This window comes from Monodon monoceros, unplaced genomic scaffold (assembly GCF_005190385.1).
Source record: "Monodon monoceros isolate NGI ecotype Baffin Bay Population unplaced genomic scaffold, NGI_Narwhal_1 Super_Scaffold_2, whole genome shotgun sequence".
Classification (NCBI taxonomy): domain Eukaryota; kingdom Metazoa; phylum Chordata; class Mammalia; order Artiodactyla; family Monodontidae; genus Monodon; species Monodon monoceros.
The window spans coordinates 86,345,105-86,366,734 of record NW_021703776.1 but is presented as its reverse complement, the minus strand read 5'-3'; the positions used below and the strand labels follow the sequence as shown (position 1 = coordinate 86,366,734).

General features: G+C 42.6%; 1 protein-coding gene across 1 annotated transcript in view; it reads right to left on the bottom strand.

Moving 5' to 3' along the window:
- Window positions 1-1,025: 1,025 nt before the first annotated feature.
- Window positions 1,026-21,630, bottom strand: part of EXOC4 (exocyst complex component 4) — an 827,540-nt gene continuing 806,935 nt past the window's right edge. Inside the window, exon 18 of the mRNA XM_029234271.1 lies at window positions 1,026-3,261. Within this exon, the coding sequence (XP_029090104.1) occupies window positions 3,024-3,261 (238 nt within the window). The 3' untranslated portion in view covers window positions 1,026-3,023. The remainder of the gene's footprint in view (window positions 3,262-21,630) is intronic.

The following is a 21,630-nucleotide window of genomic DNA, read 5'->3' as shown; positions in this document are numbered from 1 at the left end:
GAAGTAGGAATAAAAACACTGTACAAGGATGAAAGTCCCTGAGAGAAACTGTAACCATAGCACAGGTGTAAATGAGGGCTCATGGGGTGAACGGTACAATATTATCCAGAGTATCGTTTACAGATTAAGAGGTGTACTGATAAGTGATAATAAGATAATCGAAAGTAAGAAAACACGGCAGAAGAAGAAACCACTGTCAGCAGGCAGTTCTGGGAACACGATTTACCAAAATCTATCAAGAGTTGGATCCTATCCTTTGAATGAGTACCTCTTCTTCAAGGAATTTATTCCAAAGGAGGCTGAGTTGGGAGAGACTCCTTTCATATTTTCCAATCCCTTGAAAGAAAATAGTACTGGCGACATGGTTGTGGGACAGCATGCTAAGTACCAGAGAGTAGATGACAGTGACGGTAAGAGAAGGAAGCTCTCTCTGGGGCTGTTCTTGCTTGTGGAGCTGGTTCTCTGATGACTGGGCTGGATCTCACCTCAGGGTCCTCCTTCCTCGTGCTCTTGTCTGTTCTCCACCTCCAGACCCTTCCTCATGAGCCCTCTCCATGGTGCTGACAGTGGTATAGACAGTCACCCACGCATGTCCATCCCATTTGTCGCTTTGTAGAAGAGTGAGATAACGGTTTGCTTTGGCTTAGTGCCCTTTCTGGGGAGGCCTATTTTATTGGCCTTTTTAGCTGCAAAAGCACATTTATGGAGTGGTCTTCATGGCTGGAAACGAACTCTTGTGGCTACATATCAGTGTCAGTTGATGCTGGACCCCGCCCTTGGCAGACCCTGGCTCTCTTTAGTGATGTCCGGTCATGGCTGTGAACGGCACAAAAGCAGTCTCACAAAACATCCCCGAGGTAGGACCACAACAAGTAGAAATCTTCACTGTGTCCCAGAACGGGGTAGGTCTTGAGGTAGCTGTGCCATCTCCATGTGCATCCATGTGACCATCCACCGAGTGTGTCACTGGCTATCCTTGACCTGTTGAAGAATAATGACTGATACACCATCTTGCATAGAAATTCGGGACAAAGAACCCTAGATCGCTTTTTCTGTGCAGAATTGACCTTTTTCAATCTTATCATCATTGTAAGCAAAGCAGGGATTTCACTTTTCTAAGTGCTCCCCCGAAGCAGCTCACGTGGTCATTTGTCTGCCGGTTCCCAGTGTGTTTGGCATTCTACTCTGTCCAAACCCATGTCCCTTCCCACATCCAATCAAATGACCCTAAGCACTCCCTCATCCCACCCTGGCTCTTCTGGCCTCCCTATCACCACTCCAAGGTTCTTTGTCTAGAGTGGACAGGAAGGGGAAGAAAAGGCACAGGAGCTCTGTGGGCAGGCCACGGCCACTAAGGGGAGGCTTGCAAACCACAGTGATCAGCTCTGATCTCCCCTTGTCTCCCTCTTCCCACCTGCACTTCTCGGGGAGACTACTTCCAGTGATGCTGTTTAGGGGCAGTACATTTTTCCATGGTCATCTCCCATATAGATTCAACTTCTCCCCAGTTGGGCATCTGAAGCTACACAGATTTACAACATTCCTTCCAGAATCTCCTGGAAGACCATCTTCCAGCTGCCTGTTGAGTTCCCTTCACAGACGCCCCACTGGCCTGATTTCTAACCCAGCCCCGAGTGCACATCTCTTACGATTTTGGTTAGAGTCCGGTTCCCATCCCGTCTTAGAGGTAGGTAATAAGGGTGTCCTCATTACTGAGGATCTGCCCCCCTGCCCAGCAGCATTTGGTACGTGTTAGGCTCTCAGGGAATGTTTGCTGAATAAATACAAGAAAAACAATACTCAACATTTAAGCTTCTCAAACCATTTTTTAATTTTCTGCTTTTCCCAACAAGACCTAAGTTGTACAAACAGGTGTAAAATTCTTAACCATCAGGGCATAAGGCATGACCTCATGTGGTCCAAGTTCTTTCCACTCTCCTTTCCACGTGTTTTCAAGTTGTGTCCCGGTCAGGACATTGCTTTCTTCTGTGATATATGAGCCATAGGCAGGAAGAGAGCTTGGAGATATGGGGACAGTGGGGAAGGCGAGTGTGCCAGGAGCAGCGAGCTCCCACACCAGCCGAGGGCAGCCTCAGCTGGTGGGTGCACAGAGGAGGAATGTCACGGCTGTTCCGGCTTCCTTTCACTCACCTGGCAGGCCTGGGCTGCTTTCTAAGATGAGAAAGACCTAGGGGCTCCCAAGGAGAGTAAGCATTGAAGAATCATTCACACCCAGACAATGTTTCAAGTGAGATAAAAAAATTCTCTAACCATCATTTTCTCTTGGAGAACAGAGGAGAAAAATCAAGAAGAGGGTTGAATTGCCTTTCCTTCTTTCATTTTCGTCATTAATTTGATGGTGCTTGGTTTTGATACAGCAGGAAAAAAAAAAAAGGCATCAAACCAACCTATCACCTGGGTCCAGGCTACTGCATACAAAACTCTCCCAAGGATTGAGATAAAACGATTTTTTCTCCCAATCCCTGAAGAGGTCCTGTTTCGGTCAGGGAAATTTGTTGAAAACTGCAGGCAGCTGAGAAGCCATTGGCAATAGAGACAGAAAGCAATGCACATACACTTATCGAACTGTAAACTGACAAGGCCAAGACAGTAAAAATCCTACTGTTTATGTAATAGAACCCTATTAAGTGATTTTAGGGAGGGACTAGAACTTAGGAACAATCTACTTACCAAAGATTGCTGGGTATTAGTCATTCATGCATTCATTTTTTGCAGAGTTCAATTCGACACAACCTTCCACCCCATCCCACCCTAGGCCCTTTGGAATTGACTGCATCAAAGTAAATGTTCAATCCAAACATTCTGTACTGCGAAGTCCCTTTACAGTTTATATGAAAAACCAAAACTAAAGAGAAAAGAACCCTTACAACTTCTCTCCACTCAAGCATCAGTGTAGAGGAAACTAAGTCAGCTCAGAATATACAAAATAACATACCAAAGAAAGGAGTATGACCAAGGAAACAAAATGACCAGTCCCCCGTCCCCTCCCGTGGTGCACCCCATTACACCGTAGTTATTTTCTTATCCTTCGTGGCTTGCTTGATGGCTGCCTGCTCGCAGATGATCTCCTTGAGCCGCTGCAGCCGCATGTTCTGGGTGGTCTGGTCTCCCACCCCCGTCTGGCTGCGGTGCAGCAATGTCAGGGCATGGATGTACTCCAGCTCTGTGTACTTCACGCCCTGGTCCACTACCAGGTTCAGGAGTTCATCGGCCGTGTTGTACAGCATCTCGTAGTACTGCCTGAGAAAGCAAGACACAACACTGCTCACTGGCTCCATGGTCAGCAATCTATGTGGTTTCAGTGGTAATGAATGTGCTATTTATAAACTACTTAGTTTATCTATTCAATAAACATTTATTGATCACTAGACATTGTTCTAAGCCCTATGAATGTAACGGAGAACAAGACAGACATGATCTCCATCCTCTTGGAGCTCATTTCATGAGAAGTCTAAATGAAGACCCAGGGAGACCTGTCATCAAGGTCTCAGTTCACTCAAGACGTTCTCCTAATTTTGCATTTGCCTCAGGAGATCAAAAGAAAGAGAAGTTGGCGTACAGAAGCAAGAGAGAGAAATAACCATCTGGCAGGCATTGCTAGAAGTTTCTGTCCCATTCAATCCCTCATTCATTGACTCATTCATTGGAGGCTCTGTGAAATATATGGTTTTCTCCATAAAGTGGGATAATAATAGTATCTCTGAAGTTACAGTACCTCTTAGGTTGTTGGGAGAATTAGTTAATCCATATAAAGTACTTAGAATGGTGCCTGACACAATTCTACCTGCTCCATAAACATTAACTATTATTACTGGAAATATATTTATAATAATGTATTAATAATAATGTAATAATAATAATAGTAGCATATAATGATGAGCAAGACACAGCCCCTTTCCTCAGATAGTTCAGAGACAAGTAGAAAAAGGTAATGAAAACACAGAAAACTGCTAGCAAAGTTAATTTCCATGTACTGTGTCATGTAACCCTCACTACACCTAGGGAGCTATTACTCCTTTTTCTCAGATAGGAAAACTGAAGCCCAGGGAAGTTATAGGACTTGCCCAGTGTCACAAAGACATTTGTGGCTGTGACAGGATGAACCCAGGCTTCTGACTCTTAAGTCCAACAAACTCTTCCTCACGGACAAAGACAAGAATGTTCCAAGTGCCTGGAGTCAGGTATCAATGGTATGAATTTCCAGCAGAGGAAGGAGGAATCACACCATGTTGAAGGGAGGTGAAGGATCAAGGAAGACTTCAAATGGGGTAGGATACTGTCAGGCAGGGCTTCCAGGAAGGAAATTCTAGATTAAAGGAAAAGAAAAGAGATGAGCAAAGACAGGGAAGAGTAATCTGGTTAGCCTGGGGAGTGCAGCTGAATAGCGGAGAGTCAGGGGAAAAGGCAGTGAAGGACAGAGGTAGAGAGTCTAACATCAGGATAGTTAAGTCAAGAGAGCACTTTAGGTCTAGATAAGTCAAGAAAGCACCCCCCATCTGGGGCCCCAAGTTCTGCTGAGAACAGAGGCACCATTCCAAGTTGTGCTTCCGGAAGGTTAATGTGACAGTAGTATGTAGGATGGTCTGGGAGGGGACCAGGTATAATTCTAGCAAAAAGGAAGGGCCTTGAGAGCCATTTGGCTCAAAGCCATTGGCCCAGGTGATGGAGAGAAGAGTAGTGCCTTCTAATGTAAGGGAAGCAGCCATTAGAGTGAATGTGCAGTGCAGAGAAAACATGAAGCTGGGAGCCAAGGACGGAGAGGGCTGCCACTTGCCAATCTTAACACGAACATGATGCCACTACAGTCCTCACCGAGTCTACTGGGCTCTGAGGCTATGACTTGCCCAGCTACTACAAATGCCCCGGGAGGTAGAGTTCAGTGCAGGCTCTGAGCCAGTGATGCTATCATAGCCAAAGGACAGAGGAGCCTCCCCAGGACAGTTCACTTCCTCTTCTCATCCTCACAGAAAAGGTGGCTCTTCCAGGATTGAGGGGACAGAACAAGGCAGTTTGCCCAAGGCAACTGGGGGGGGGGGCGGGTGAAGGGACCTTTCAGGATCACTTGCCCCAAAATCTTGTACTATTGGACTTGGAGCCTTGGGATCTTGGATTTCTTCTTCATCAGGAACATCCTGAAAAAAAGACTATCCTATGGGAGAACTAAGCCATCTTTATGGTAAGGAATACATTCTGGGAGCTTGGTAATTTCAAGAATACTTTATAAACTGCTGCTACAAATGGGAAAGTGGCAAGAGCGCTGGCATCTTTTCACGTGGCTAGTTCATTTTCCTGCTTTGCTAAGCCGCCTTTTCCAATAAACACTCTTTTTTTTTTTTTTTTTGCAGTACGCGGGCCTCTCACCGCTGTGGCCTCTCCCATTGCGGAGCACAGGCTCCGGACGCGCAGGCTCAGCGGCCATGGCTCACGGGCCCAGCCGCTCCGCGGCATGTGGGATCCTCCCGGACCGGGGCACGAACCCGCGCCCCCCGCATCGGCAGGCGGACCCCCAACCACTGCGCCACTCAGGGAAGCCCTAACACTCTTTTTAAATGGGGGAAATAATGCTCTTTTATGACTACTTCCTAAATGGTGGCAGGAATAGCAGGTGCTCGTCTTAAATTGGAGAGTTTTTGAGTTACTCCTGGCAGCAAATAGCTCAACATCCTTGTGTAAAGGGTCTTCTTGGGGCTAGTCTTCTGTAGTGGTTTCAAACGAGTGTTCACTCTAACCTCATGGGACCACATATTTAGGAATCACTGGTCAACGGTAACTTTGAACATAGACAGGTACTTCTGAAAGAATAAGTGAATGAACTCTAACTTCCAGAGGTCTTGAAGCCCAACATTAGCTACAGTCAAGAATTGTTTTGAAGCTTCACATTAGCATAAAGCTCATGTGAACTATTCCTCCTCCACAATACCTCTGCTGGAATTAAAAAAATACTATTTTTAGGAAAAACTTGCTGCTGTAGGAGAGTGCATCACATTTATCCCATGGCTTCACATGTCCCCTGGCACACCTTGGCTTCCTCCCCCATACCAGCCCCAGTTTTCAGAAACGAGGCCCTACATCCTCTAGTTCTTCTTACCTTAGATGCACAGTAGAGGGAGAGAGCTGTCCATTTAGGAAACTACCTAAGCAAATGTTCAAAACACTGTTCAAGAAAAATACATGTTTGAATCTAGAATTGCCACATGGAATGAGAGAGAATTGGGGACTCATGGTTCTTTCAAAGCTAGAAGGGACTTGATAGCTGCAGTTCCAGAATGGTGATTCTCGAACTATAGAGTTACTGGGAACTTATGAAAAGTACAGATTCCTGAGGCCCCATCCCCAGATACTGTGATTCGCAAAGGTTTGGAACCAGCCAGGACTCTGAGCCAGAGTTTGTTTGATGGGGGAATAGTTACAGACCCATTCCCATCTGCTTGAGCCAAGGATCTAAAAGGATTAGGGAAGAAGAGAGAAGCAGTAAGTGGGGTTGTGATGCTTTTCGCTGAGATTAAACCAAAAGAATTGGGTTTCTTTGTATTATGATGTTGATATTTTCATCATTCATTTTAAGAAGTAACACTGAACCCATTAGACCAAACGAAATTGGGTTTCTTTTGAAAAATCTGATGAATTGTTTCCAGGGATACTGGCTGGTTTTCTACAGAGACCGCTGTTCCATGCTGGGAGCAGACAACAAAACAAAGATGCCTGGATTTCTAGTCCTGGAGCCTCCAGCGTGATAAGTGATAAAGGGCATGCCACTTAAGTCCTTAATGTTTCAATATCCTCTGTGCAATGAAGACCTTTATAAATCCCAGGATGACACTCTGAAGTGGACTGAGAGACTAAAAGAGTCCTCAAGAGCCTCAGATGAACAGTGCCCCAGAATTGCAAAGCTGAGTTATTAAACAAAATTGACAGGTAACTGATGGTGTATTTTCTATAGTTAGGGGAAAAAATCCCCATAACCATGATGATATATCAGATCATAAAGAAACATAGATATTTAAGACAGAATGCAATTCATTCATCTTTCAGAAGAGTACCTAGGAGCAAAGACTATACTAAATCAGCAAAGCAACAGTTGTACTTGGAGGTGGAGAAAGGGTGCTACAACGTGCTCTAAGGAGAAAATATTTAGGAAAATGCCTCAAACTACACAATTAGAATGAGCTTCCATGGTAAACACTGACACACTGAAATGAACATGTAACCCAACTGGAATAAATAATTTAAACACTGACACACTGAAATGAACATGTAACCCAACTGGAATAAATAATTTATCAGGTCCCAGGGAAATGAAAGCTTGATCTTTATCATCACAAATTAAAATAGCGCCATGGCTTCCAGAGCACCACATTTTATATGAGATAGCACTTGACTTAGCTGCCTGGATGGGACCAGTGAACACATATCTGATTTAAGCCTTTTTTGGCTCATGACTTGTAGAACAAGTTTCTTCATAGCCTGTGATATTCAGGGTCCAGTTGCTAGACGTGGACCAAATATCCCATTCCAGAAACCAGAGATCCATGTCCCCCTTAGGGATGGAAATTTCTGTGAGGAGGTGGTTCTTCCCTGTGGTTTCTCTCTCCCTTTGCTGTGGGCCTTTGGGCAGAGTTCCCAAAGTGGAGAGGGAGGGGAGTGCAGAGATAGAAAAGTGATGTCACATAGACTGGTCTCACAGTCTGTAACATGACAACGTTTAAATTTTGTTCGGGTCCAAACAGGTAATTTTCTCATATCTTCCTCATGTTTCCTTTATCCACAGACTGTTCTTCCTTGTGTTTTTATCTTCTTATTTTACTTCAATGGTATTGCACTGCAACTTTTTCTCCCCAGTGATTCTATCTGAAAACATTCATACCAGTAAGGATATGAAGGACATTTTGATAAGTTGGGCAGATCTTCTTTTTAAAGCGTAAAAATAAAGTTTATTTTGTTTTTCTGTGATTGGAAAATTAATACACGTGTCATATAAGATATACAGACTATACAGAAAGATTAAGCGGAAAAAAAATTACTCATATCATTCCATCATAAAGACATACAACATTTTGGCATTTCCTTCTAGATTTTTTCCCCCACATGTAGTAGCCTACCAATTTCTTTCTTATAGTTGAAATATTTCGGCTGACACACTATTGGACACTTCAGTTGTTTCCAATTTAAAAAACTTGCTTTCCTGAGGACAGATTTCCGAAGCAGAATTAGTCAAAAGATAAGTATATTTTTTTAGGACTTCGGCAATGCCACCAAATTGCTTTCTAAAAAACTTGTATCAATTTATCTTCATACCAACAGCATATGACAGCACCTAGCCCCTCATATTCTTTTTTTTTTAATTAATTAATTTTTGGCTGTATCGGGTCTTCGTTGCTGCGTGCGGGCTTTCTCTAGTTGCGGTGAGCGGGGGCTACTCTTTGCTGTGGTGCGTGGGCTTCTCATTGCAATGGCTTCTCTTGTTGCGGAGCACGGGCTCTAGGCATATGGGAGTTGTGGCACGCCGGCTCAGCAGTTGTGGCGCATGGGCTTAGTTGTTCCACGGCATGTGGGATCTTCCCAGACCAGGGATTGAACCCATGTCCCCTGCATTGGCAGGAAGATTCTTAACCACTGCACCACCAGGGAAGGCCCCCCTCACATTCTTTTAATTTATATGAGGTTGAACAATTTTTTATCTACGTATCACTTTTTAACGTACATGGGTATGCACACATGTATAAGCAAATTGTCGATATCTTTGTATCTTTTGCATATTAGTGTTTTTCTTACTTCTATTTCAGAGCGCTTCATAAATTTTTACAGGTACGAAGCAAGGAGTGCTCTAGTCTCTCATCCCTGGTTCTCCCTCCCACTTTGCCATACTCAAAGTTATCACTGTATCTCTAAAAGCTACTGGAAACAGATTCAGTTCTCTTCTTTGTCAAGTGAGGGAAGAAAGCCCTAATAAGACCAGTTATTCCCAAGCCAGGCACGCCTCATTCCTATACCTGTAGGAGGCGCATAAAGTCTGCGTGTGGGGATGAAAGGAAGGCACTGACTGGGGGACTGTTCACTGACTGGGGGACTGTTCACAGCTCCACCATCTGCCCCCCTCTACTGGATGGTGTTCAGATTCCTAGATCCCCAAATGGAAACTACATTTTCCACAGATATACAGCTATGTCACAGGCTGGGTTTTAGAATTCGTCTTGATCGTAGTAATAGGTAACAGTAATGTTGAACTTTTAGATGCATTAACGTATTCAACCCTTTGAAGTAGCTTCTGAGATCACCTACATTTTACAGATAAGCAAACTGAGTTTTAGAGAGTGTGAGTGATTTGTTCAAGGCTTCAAAATGAAGGACTCTGAACCCTATACTTGCTCTAAAGTCACTGTAATACAGAAATATTTGAACCTGTGAAAAGCGGAAGTACTAACTACAAAGGATACTTGTCTAGCTAATTCATTTTTAGTCAGGATTTAGGAAATATAAATTAAATAAAATTCACATTCAACTCTGCCTTCCATTGTAATGGAACGAACTAGTATTGTGGCAATTCAAAATTCATTTATACAATTCACAGTAATATTTGAATAACACTGGATTTGATCTGAGAATTCACTGCTCTAAACCAAATAATGAAGTCATGTTGTATATTCAGCATTCAAGAGTTACAGGAGGGCTCCCCTGGTGGTGCAGTGGTTGAGGGTCCGCCTGCCAATGCAGGGGACACGGGTTTGTGCCCCGTGTCGGGAGGATCCCACATGCCACAGAGCGGCTGGGCCCGTAAGCCATGGCCACTGAGCCTGCGCGTCCGGAGCCTGTGCTCCGCAACAGGAGAGGCCACAACAGTGAGAGGCCCGCTTACCGCAAAAAAAAAAAGAGTTACAGGAAAGACTTTTGGCTTTTTCATTCTGTCACCTCTCTCTACTTCTCCCTTTTTGCCCCTCCAATCTGGTAATGGACAAGGTGCCCTTTCTTTCCAAAAGTTGGCTGCCTTTCTGATTCATTACTTCCTCGAAGAAGGGGGATAATTAAGTCATTTCATTGTGAAGACTTTCTCATCTAGTCCTTCCCGAGATAACGATAGTATTAATGTCAATAAGAGAATTAGGCTCTGAAGCTGACTTAAAATGTAAGTTTCAAAGGAAGAAAAATTTACGTGAATATAACTTAGCATCGACTGTAGCCCCCCAAATTCTTTTTAGCCAATAGTTGCAACATTATGAACAATTTAATAAAAACCCAGGAGTTGATGGGTCACTAAATTGTCAGGTAAAACATTCAACTTCTGTTTTCTCTACTCACTCAATGGTATGCATGGTAATAAGCAGGGAGATGGAAAGAGAAAAGAAAGGAGCTGAATAATCCATAAACCAGATAATCATCCCATGAATAACTGAGAGGTAGTTACAGCAGAAAGACTTAGAGAAGTAAATACTCAAGAGATCAACTAAGCTCAGATTCTGGTTAAGTCTTTCATTCCTCCCTAACTAGCTGTGTGACCTTGGACAATTGCTGTCAGCTTTTCGAATCTCTGCCTCCCCCCACGTGAAAAACAAAGAGGTTACAGCAGATGTCATTTTAGCACTGGCATTAAAACCTTTACAGCATTCTCTGCTTAGTCCTTTAAAATCACGGGCTTCTGGCAGAATTAGTTGATGCTGATTTTCCCTAAGCTATGGGAAGCAAGATGCAGTAGTGATTGATTCGAAAACATTCTGAACAAGTGTAAACTTAGCTCAGATGTACTTTCCAGACCAGTAATAAATGGATGGTAATTCTGTGTGTCAGAAGAATAAATTAGTTTATTAAAAAATATAACATAATTGCTCTCATTTGTCTTCCCCTTAAAAGAGCTTAGAGTTTATTACAGACATGATTGAAAATTCTAATTTGAAAGAGTTGAAGTTATTTCTCAGGAATGAGAAAACTAAGGTAGAGAAAAGCTAAATAATTTTCAGAGCATCAGTGGCAGAATTAGAGTTGTATTCTATATGGGGATAGTTATTAACACTCCTTACAAGAAGTTGTGCAGGTTTTTTGTTCTCACCAGGACAGTCTGAAGAGAGGTAAAGAAGGCCAAGGTAAAGAGGGGTGAAGAGAGGTAAAGAATGGTCTTTAGGAAAAAACAGTGCATAAATTCCCTCAGCTGGTGGCAGCAGAAACCCATTCAAGAGGTAAAGAGAGCCCGGGAGTCTGCTGCTGTAAGGCTTGCAGAGGCTTCTTTGATGGGTCGTCTACCTACATTTTCTCTGTATAATGAGGCACACACACCACTGCCTCCATCAATGGCACCCATGCTTCAGCAGGACTAGGGGCGGGGTGGCAGTGGCTCTCCAGGGGAGATGTTAAAATTTAAAGTCAGCTGCCTTCATTCCTCTCAGTAACGGACCCTGATTTTTTTTTTTTTTTTGCGGTACGCAGGCCTCTCACTGTTGTGGCCTCTCCTGTTGCGGAGCACAGGCTCCGGACGCGCAGGCCCAGCGGCCATGGCTCACGGGCCCAGCCGCTCCGCGGCATGTGGGATCTTCCCAGACCGGGACACGAACCCGTGTCCCCTGCATCGGCAGGTGGACTCTCAACCACTGCGCCACCAGGGAAGCCCCGGACTCTGATATTTTTGATAGCAGTGGCCAGAGCCTTGCTTTATTTCTCTTCAGAAAATAAAACCACTCAAAGGAATTCCTCTGAGAACCAGCCCTTTTGTGATGATGACCCTCTCCCCAGCTCAGTTACACTTGCTGATACGGGAAGAAAATGTCTTTTTGTTCCCTTTGCTGGAAATTCTGCTCCCCAACTTTGGAACACATTCTGAATTAAAAATATCTGCGGTTAGAATTTTCTCCTCAACAACTTAAGGATTCACATGTCACTCTCTGCTACATCAGATAATTTTTTAAATTAAGTTTTCTAAAACAGGGCTAGAGGAAGAGCTGCATTTTAAATTCAGTACAATTAAAACTGTGTCTCTTTGGTCTGGCACTGCCTTTGGTCAAACCCCATTTGTATGAATAATTATTCAGTCCGTTAAGAAGTCTGCTCAACTCCTTCTCCCATTGTGAAGGTTTTAATAAATAGTGATCAGGTACATTTTTGTTTGCACTTGCCAAAGCAATTCTGATGGAGTCATCTTCTGATGTTATCAAATAATGAAATATGAAAGAGTGAACAGAATTATCCTCCTGTTCTGTGATTTTTTTATTTACGTCCTTCATTTTACTTTCCTAATTGTGTTTGTCTCATACTCCTGTAAATGCTCTTTTGATTATCAAAAGGTGAGTCCAGGTTAAGGAGAGCTATGCTGTGCTGAATATCACTTAAGAGAGTCTTTTCCGTTAAAAAAATATAATTTATTGAATATCACTTTAGAGTCTTGTCAATTAAAATAATAATTTATCTAATATCATAGGTGGATAAAAGGACATAGTATTATGCACTTTGGTGGCCTCAACACTACAAACTCTTTACCAATTAGCACAAGGCCCTTGTATTGGATATTATCTATATTTCTCAGATTAGCAATCCGGGAAATAACTGCTGAGATATGCTGAATAAAAATAATTCAAAGGCCCTACGACTTTCTTAGTTTTAAGTAATGAAATGGAATGATCAACTTTTCAATAAATAATGCAAAGGATCTCTTCAAAGGAAAACCCAGTATTATTATTACTAATGCTAAGGAAGCTATAATAACATTTTAAATGCTAATATAATATACAAAGGTATAGTCCTTGATTTCAAGAAGCTTTTTTTTTTTTTTAATCTATACTTGAAAAAAAAAAAAAATCCAATCCAGGCCCAGATCAAAGGTCTCTAAGACACCAGGCAAATGTTTTAATTTAAAGTAAAATAAGTCCTGGGCTTGCTAGCCAGCCTGCCTGCTAATTGTGCTACTCTCTTTCGGTACATGAGAAAGAAGAGCTGAAGGGCCCTAGACAAGGTACAGAAACCAAGGTTTCTGCTTCAAGTGATGGAGAAGTGAAGCGGTAACAGGTGCTGGGTTACTGTATTTATAAGATGGAGATTCTTCTCTACCTGTAGTGCTTGGGGAGAAAGGTCAGTGAGGATAGGCATGGACTGTCTGGTCTGATGGGAGAACATGCCCATTAGACTATTAAGGCGATGAGGCCAGGATGATGGATTGATTCTGGTAAGTGCCAGTTAGCTGTATTCTTTAGCTACTGACTCTGACCCTAGCCAGCTACCTCACCAGTGTGTTAAAGACAAAAACTCGGTGAAGCTGAATGGACAGTTCACGGCAAGCCATTATCCCTGCTGGGGGCTTAAGATGCAAAGATTGCTATTCAGCCAGCAGTCCGCTGAGTTACTCAAACCCTGACTCCTTACCCTTTGGTCCTAGGCAGAGACCCTACTATGCCGCTCACTTTTGTTACAGGAAATTTCTCTACTTTGCCAAGACAAAAGACTGTATCTTTTAGGACTGAAGGGCCAGAAGGGAAAACGGTTTTGGCAGAGGGACCAAAAAATCAGGGGATTATTTGAAAATATGAGCATATGCCAATCAGTAGGTCCCAACGGCAAACACTCGAGGGGGTATTTACTAAACCCTTAGGTTATTTATGAAAGGGAGAAAAGCTAAACAAACCAACGCTACAAAATGCGCCACCTGAGATTCATGGACATGTGACTCAGAACGGATGTCAATTAGAAAAATAATAGACTAAATCAGAAGGAGCTAATGGAAATATGTACCATAACCAGCAGGGTTTAATTAAAGACCCAAATACTCTGACAAACATGATGGATAGCTTTGGATAGCAATATGAATTTGGTGGATGTAAAGACCACTGTGGCTGATATATATTTGGATGTCAGTGAACCATTTTATACAGTGCCTCTAAAAGACTATAACTAGCAAAATGAATTTATTCTGAATGGCTACTCCTGATAGGACACAGACTGAAAAACAAACAAAGGATAACAATGAAGGCAAATCAAATTCAGAAGAGAAAGCATCTACTGAATGCTAAGGACACTGCCTTATAACAGTGATCTCACCTAATACTTTAATTAATGTGCAAGAACTACAAAGAGTGTTGAAAAGGTCAAATGTTACTAAGTGGGGAAAGGCCGGGAACAGCAACAAAGTAATAGAAATAATGTAAAGGACACCAGAGAATTTAGAATTATGGGCAGCTAATAACGAAAGGAGATTTATCTTAGAAAAACCCAAGTGAATATGTCTGGAAGAAATTATGATCTCCTATATTCAATAGTTGGGAGAAACTTTAGAACAGGACTGGTAAAAATGGTCCATGAGGGTGTGCGGGGGGGTAAGGGCCTTGAACCAGGGCATTTTTTTTACTTACTATTAAAAAAGTACCCGTTATAGGGCAAGAAGGTGATGATCATCCCTACCTTTGTTGTACTTCCTAGTTCTGTGTTGCTTTATACTATAATCCACTTGAAATAAAATCAGAAAAGAGTATCAAATGGGATTAAAGGGACAGAAGACTGGAGGAAAATAGAAGATTAGAAGAGATTCAGTCCAATTTTTGCTCAAATGTCAGCTTATCAGTAAGTGAGGTTTTCCCTGACCACCTTAGGTAAAATGATACCTGGCCCATCCTCATCAAGCTTTGTCCTTTTGCTTAGCTTCTTTGCTTTTCAGCCTTCATCCCCATCAAAAGATATATATATTTCCAAAATATATTTTTAACATATATGTGGTATATTTAAAAAAATATGTGCATATACACACACACAATTAGAGACACAGCATAACAGTGGTTAAGATCATGGACTCAGGAGTCAGGGGCCTGGGTTTGAATCTCAGTTCCGCCTCTTACTATTTGTATGTTCTTGGGCAATTTATTAACCTCTCTGTGCCTTATTTTCTTCATCTGAGAAAGGAAAAAGTACATGAGGTTGTTACAAGGATCAAATAATGAAGAACAGTGGCTGGAACAGAGTAAATGTTATGTAAGTATTTATTACATAAATTAATGTCTGCCTCCCATCCTAGAATGCAGGCTCTCTGAGGGCAGGGTTGGATTCTGTACCATTCGTTGTTACCCCCTGGGCATCTAGTGAGTGGTGAATAAATGAAAAGGAAAGAATGAATGAGAGAGCCAACAGTCAGTAAATTTCATTAAGTGATAGACCCCAAGATAAAAAAGCAGTCAATGATTCTTTGACCTTGGGAAGGGAGGAACTATGAATAACACAGGTGCTCTGTGTAACAGGCTAAGGGGTATTATTCTGATGTAATTCTGAGGGGGCGATGTGGATGTCTGGCATAACTGGTTGCAGGTGAAGAAGGGGAGGGCACAGAGGGAAGACATCTGGCTAGTCATCTGTAATCCTCCCCAACTATTCTTTCATTCGCTGGCAGAATTAGACATGAATCCCGTATCATTTACTTAACCTGTTTGACCTAAGAAATTTCTTAGCCTGTCTGAACTTCAATTTCTTCATTTATGCAATAGGGTAGATAACATAACATCACAGGGCAGGTTTGAGGATTAAATCAAACAACATGGTAGAATACCTGCTCTGTAAAAATGGTAAAAAAAAAAAAAAAAAAAAAAAAGCAAAAACAACAACAAAAAAACCACAGGTAACTTTTATTGTACCAGCCACATATATATTCTCTCTTTGGAGCCTACTTTACCATAATTGTGTGAGGCATCCTATCCTCCACATTGAAATGATTTTTTATTAATCTTTTCCTGTCGACTCTTGGCTCAAAAGAGGGGTTTCTTTTCTAGCCTTTTTTTCCCTTTCTTTCTAAGATTGGCCTTATGCTTTTAATCCCAATCCCTCCCATTGCCTTTAGGATCTTGCTGGGGTTTTGTTTTCAACTCCTGTATCTAGTATCTACCCCTTTCACAGGTTCTTTCATGTCTGCCTTCAAATATCCTTGTTTCTCATATCTGGACAAAAACAAAACCAAACAAGAAACTCTAAGCCCTTCACGCAATCCTGTGTCCACTCTATGTCTCATCTCGTCTCTATTCTCCCTTTCATTGTCAAATTTCTCAAAAAAATCATTTGTATTCGCTATCCTTCAAAAGCCTCCACTTTGTCTGAAACTATATTCAAAAAGGTCACTGATGACATCCTAGCAGACAAACACAGTGGTCTTTCCCCTTGACAGTTTCCATCCTGGACTCACCGTTCCTGGAGCCAGGTGGTTCAGGCTCCTCCCCCAGCTCCCTGAGTTCCTTCCTTCCCTTTAATGGCTCCTATTCTGTCTGCCCACTGCAGGCCTTCCTCCCAGTCAGGGGCTCGCCCTGCTCTTTGTTCTTCTCTCTCTGCTTCCAAAAGTCTCTATATGAGATGGTTTCTCTCTCATGATCTGGTCTCTGAATAGATCAAAGCTTCATTTTCACTGATTTGCAGACATTTCTATCAGATGCCCTTATCAGGTGGCCTCCCTAACTTGCAAGTTTTGCTTCACAGCACTATAGTTTGCAAAACCTCTGGATGTCAGTGTCACTTTTGAGTCTTTGCTCTTTATTTCTTTGCCTGATGATCACTAGGTCTATCAGTGCAACATCTTATATATTCATTTCTTCTTACCAATCTCATTGTCATAGATCTTAACTATTTAAGCTCCTACCTGCGTCTCTCACAATCAGTAACTCCTCCTAGGTTAATCTTCTCCAGTTCTACCTGCATCAGATCACTATTCTGTGTTAAAACAACAACAACTTGTGTATTCACTAGTGCCAATAGGATAAAGTCCGAACTCCTAACACTGACATCCAAAGCCTTGGATTTGGTGCCAATCCCACCTTTTTTCCCCACTTTTCTCCTCTATCAACCTTCTACTGAAGCCAAACTGAGCTATCAATGCCCCTTGAACATATTTAGTTCTTTTTGGCTCGGGTTTGTGTATTCAAAGCCTAACCTTCAAGATTGCTGAAACCCCTATCCTCTATGAAGCTATCCTGAGCAATTTCTTCCTTCTCTGTTACTTCCGGATGCGTCACCCATTTAACATGTATCATCCACAGTAGGATCTGTTTATTTAAAGTACAAAAGAAAAAAGAGCAACTAAGATTCTTCTGGAACTAGAAATGTAATTTTTAAAAAAGGTATCGGGGTATTGAGTTACTACCTGTGTGAACTTGCAAAAGTTACCTCTCTGGGCTTCAGTTTCCTCAACCATGAAATGAGGATACTGACAATATCCACCTCACAGTGCTGTCAGGAGGATTAAACTAGTTAATATCTGTAAAGTGCACATAATACATAAGCGTTTGTTAAATAAACAAAAGGGACAAAAAGCATACAGTGCAAAGTCTCTCTCCTACTCCTGTCCCTTAGCCATCCACCCTGTTTCCTTTCCTGGAGACAATCGCTGTTACAAAGTTTCCAGGGTATCCTTTCAAATACATTTTATATTCAATACATATACAAGCATAGTTGTGTGTGAGTGCACACGCACGTGTACGTATGTGTGTGTGAGCTGTGTGAGCACGTGTGTGTGTGTGTATGTACCCACACACAGCACACATATTTAAAGAGAAGTGTTTACATGCTCTTCTACAACTTGCTTTTTCCACTTAATATATCTTAGATGTGGTTCCATTTCAGTACATATCAACCTGCCTCATTCTTCTTAATAGCTGCAGAGGATTCAATTATATGGATGTACCATAATATATATTTATTATCTTCTCCCAGAATGCAGCCTTCTTGATGACAAAGACTATGTCTTATGACTCCCTGTAGCGTCCTCAGTGCTTATACAGTACCTTTCAAAATTCTTTTTTTGTTTATTTGCTCAACAAATATTTAAGCATCAATTATGCACCAGGTAGTATATTGTAGGTACTGTGGATGCAGAAAAGAGTAAAACACAGTCCTTGCTCTCTGGAGATGCAAAGTCTGGTGTGAGACTGGCCACGTATTTACAGTAATGTGACAGCAGCTCTAATAAAGGTACAAACGAGACGATCTAAGATCACCAAGAGGAAGGGCTGTGCACTTTTTAGATCAGTCAGGGAAGGCTTTTTTGAGGAGGTGTTACGAGGAGGCAAACATGAGGGAAGGAAAGAACTCTTAGAAGTAAGGGAGGCAGAATGTGTGAAGTGGGTGGGAAGGTAGGAAGAATATGGTATTTGGGGGGAACTACAAATGGTTTATCCCTCCCCAGAGTGCAACGGGTGTGTGGAGGGGGAAGGAGGGATTAGAGGTTAGCAAGGTAAGCTAGACCAGATGATAGCGGACCTTGTGAGTCACAGTAAAGACTGGACTTCGTGGGTGGATCAAAGAAAGGGATGCAGGGTGTGACTGTTTTAGAGCTGTTAGCCTTTTGTTTTGCTCAGGTTATTAAGACAAAACTATTATCATCTATTATTACCAGGATTCAATAAAAGAAGGTATTTTAATACTCCTCAAGCAGGAAAGAAATAATCTCAGAACAAAAGGGACATGTTTTCCTTTATGAGAGACTCACAAACTCACTAGACTGTCATTATTTTTCTCATTTTCCTAAGGAAGACAACAGCAGTCTAGCTTCAGTTTCCACGCTGACATTTGGGAACCAAAGCTGTAGCTGATGGGGAGGAATCTGAAGAGAGGAGTTTTGGAAGAAGTCAGACATGATGACAACTGGGTTTTAGAAAGACCTCTCCAGGTCTTTCTGTAGGTGGAGGACGGACAGTTGGAGAAGCTAGAGAGCCTTCAGGCTGTCGGACTACCCAGCTTCTCCTTGGTTTGCTCAGATTCTCCTCTATCAGGCCATATCCATCTTCTAGGTTTCCTCACAACTCCTGTTCCCAAGCTTGTAGCTGAACAAAATCAACCTCAAAGAGAGAGAAGGGCGCCAATACCTTGATAGGAAAATCCAGGCCCTCACCTCTAGTAGCTTTTGTTCAGGTCACGACTGGCATGAACTATTACAATACCCACTGCCGGGCTGAGATGAGGCAGAGAGGAAAGGGAAGACAGGCAGTAACAACAGGAGAAAGCAGGAGGGATACCTTGTACCAGAAGCTACCTTCTATCCCTACTCCTCCACTGGTCTGGTTGAGGGAGCTCAATGTGAGGGAGAGAGGATTTAAGACACTTACTGTAAGGTCGGATCTTAACAAACGGCACCGCGAAACAGAGGAAAGCTTCAAGTGAGCTTCAAGGGAGCGCTCCCGGGCGAGGTTCACTGGTCCGTGAGAAAGGGGCCAGAGAAGTCGCACCCGGGCGAGGGTTGGGCAAGATTTTATAGGGGAAGAAGGGAAAGGGGTGTGGTGAATCTGGGAGGGCGCAGGGTATTCCTTATTTGGTGGTCTCTTCGGGTATCGTGGCATCAGTCTTGGGACAGTTGTTCCCGCCCCTCGAAAGGCGGGAAGGCTGGGCCGGGTGGAAAGTCCCCAGGTCAGTTCCTGGAACTGGGTGGTCCGGAGAGTTTTGGTCTGATGCAACCTGTGAATCTGATTGCGTTCCCCTGCCTCGGGCCAGTTGGCCTTACACTTACAATTACATATAAAATCATAAATTAGGAGGAAGGTCACTATGTTGTTTAATCTCTTGACAACCACACACGTTAGGCTTGATAACCTTAGTTGACAGATAAATAGAGGGTCTGAGAAGAAGGTCAAGTTCTCCATGAGACTGACCCTAGATTCAGACCCTGGCCCTTTGGATTCTCTACTGCAGTTATGGGGAGCTTCTGGGAACACTGGTACTGGGAGCCTCATATTACGTAGCAAGAATTGGCTGGCACTAGATTCTTAGTTTATAATCGGGATTTGAGTTCCTAGAGGGTGTCTGGAGAAAAATGAGACATAATAGGATAAAATTAACCATAGGAAAATTCATTCTTAGAGTCAGCAGAGAAAATCAGGCCTTGAGGGATGGAATATAGCAATTTTTTTAAACTGACCCTTTCCATTAAAAAGACTAATAGTAAGACTGATCAACAATGCCTTTCTCCTAAGTCTGTATATATAAAGAAAAGGGCCTTTGATGGGGAAAATACATATAGCATTTGCATTCCTTTTTTAGGAAGAAAAAAGTATCTCATTTGAAAAACCTCCCAGAAAGGACAAGTTCTGAAAGGTCTTTGAGTGTGCTTAATACTTCTATTTAAATGCTAATGCTAACCTATAGCTCTGGACCACACAGAAACTAAAGTTTTCAAAGAGCAGAAAGTGAATTTAAAATGAAAACTTAATTTCTGGAATAAAAGATTTTCTTAAAATTTCTGCAGAGAAGCTAACACACAGAGTCTCGTGACAGGAATACCCCTCTGATCAGAATGGAAACCAGCCGATGACACAGCAGGTGAGTTTAGTGGCCGAGTGAGGGCTGCCTCCATTGTAAATGGAAGTCTCCCCTCAAAAGGTTTGCCTTTGCAGGTCAACGTCTGTCACAAACTGTGCCTGCCCAGAGGTGGCGCTTTTTCCCCCTCCCTTGTAATGGCCTGTGCTAAAGGGAGTGCTGGTGTTTGGAAGGGAAGCTGGAGACCAAGACAGGAGAAGCACGAGGCCTGGGGTCAGGTGGCCCAGAATAGCGGGGAGGACACAGAGTGCACAGCGAGGGGCTCCTGAGAGGTTCAGTATTGCTTTACTTCCCATGGGAACTAACAGCAGTGAATGCAATGACTGAGGCCCTGAGCGCTGAGGAAATGTCTGTTCTGAAATCAGAGTTCGCAGAGGCTGGGACCCCCACATGGCTGCATGGCGGCTGTGCAGGGAACCGAACTCAGAAAAATAAAATCAACCAAAATCAGGAAATACCTGTCCTGGGGGTAGTGACTAAGAAAGGGGTACAAGGAGGCTTCTGGGGTGATTCTAATATTCTCTGCTTTTATCTTGGTGATGGTTATCTGAGTGTATTCACTTTGTAAAAAGTAATCAAGGGCTTCCCTGGTGGCGCAGTGGTTGAGAGTCCGCCTGCCGATGCAGGGGTCATGGGTTTGTGCCCCGGTCTGGGAAGATCCCACACGCCGTGGAGTGGCTGGGCCCGTGAGCCATGGCCGCTGGGCCTGCGCGTCCGGAGCCTGTGCTCCGCAACGGGAGAGGCCACAGCAGTGAGAGGCCTGCGTACCACAAAAAAAAAAAAAAAAAAAAAAAAAGTAATCAAGCTGTATAGTTAAGATTTGTAAAGTTTACTGTATGTATATTATACTTCAATAACAACATATTACCTTCCTTTTCTCTCTTCCCTCCCTACTCCAAACAAAAAAGAAAAGACAAAGAGAGCAGGCAATAGGCCAAGTGTTGGAGTGGGTACCTGGGTTTTTAATTCAGTCTCATATCCTAACATTAAGACAACTGCTAACTTTATGAACCTTGAAAACATCCTAACTAAAGAAGCTCATCACAGAAGATCACATGCTGTATTTATATGGTACATCCAGATTAGGCAAATCCACAGGGGCAGGAAGTAGATTAGTGGTTGCCAGGGGTGGGGTGGGGGGATGGGAGTGACTGCTTGTGGGTACGGGGTTTCTTTTTGGGGTAACGAAAATGTTCTAAAATTAGCTAGTGATGATGGCTATACATTTATGACTATATTAAAAAAAGTGAATTTCACACTTTAAAAGGGTTAATGTTTATGGTATGTAAATTCTATCTCAATAAAGCTGTTATAAAAATGCTAATTTTATGAACTAGAATCTTGACTTTTTTAAAAAATATTTTTTAAAAA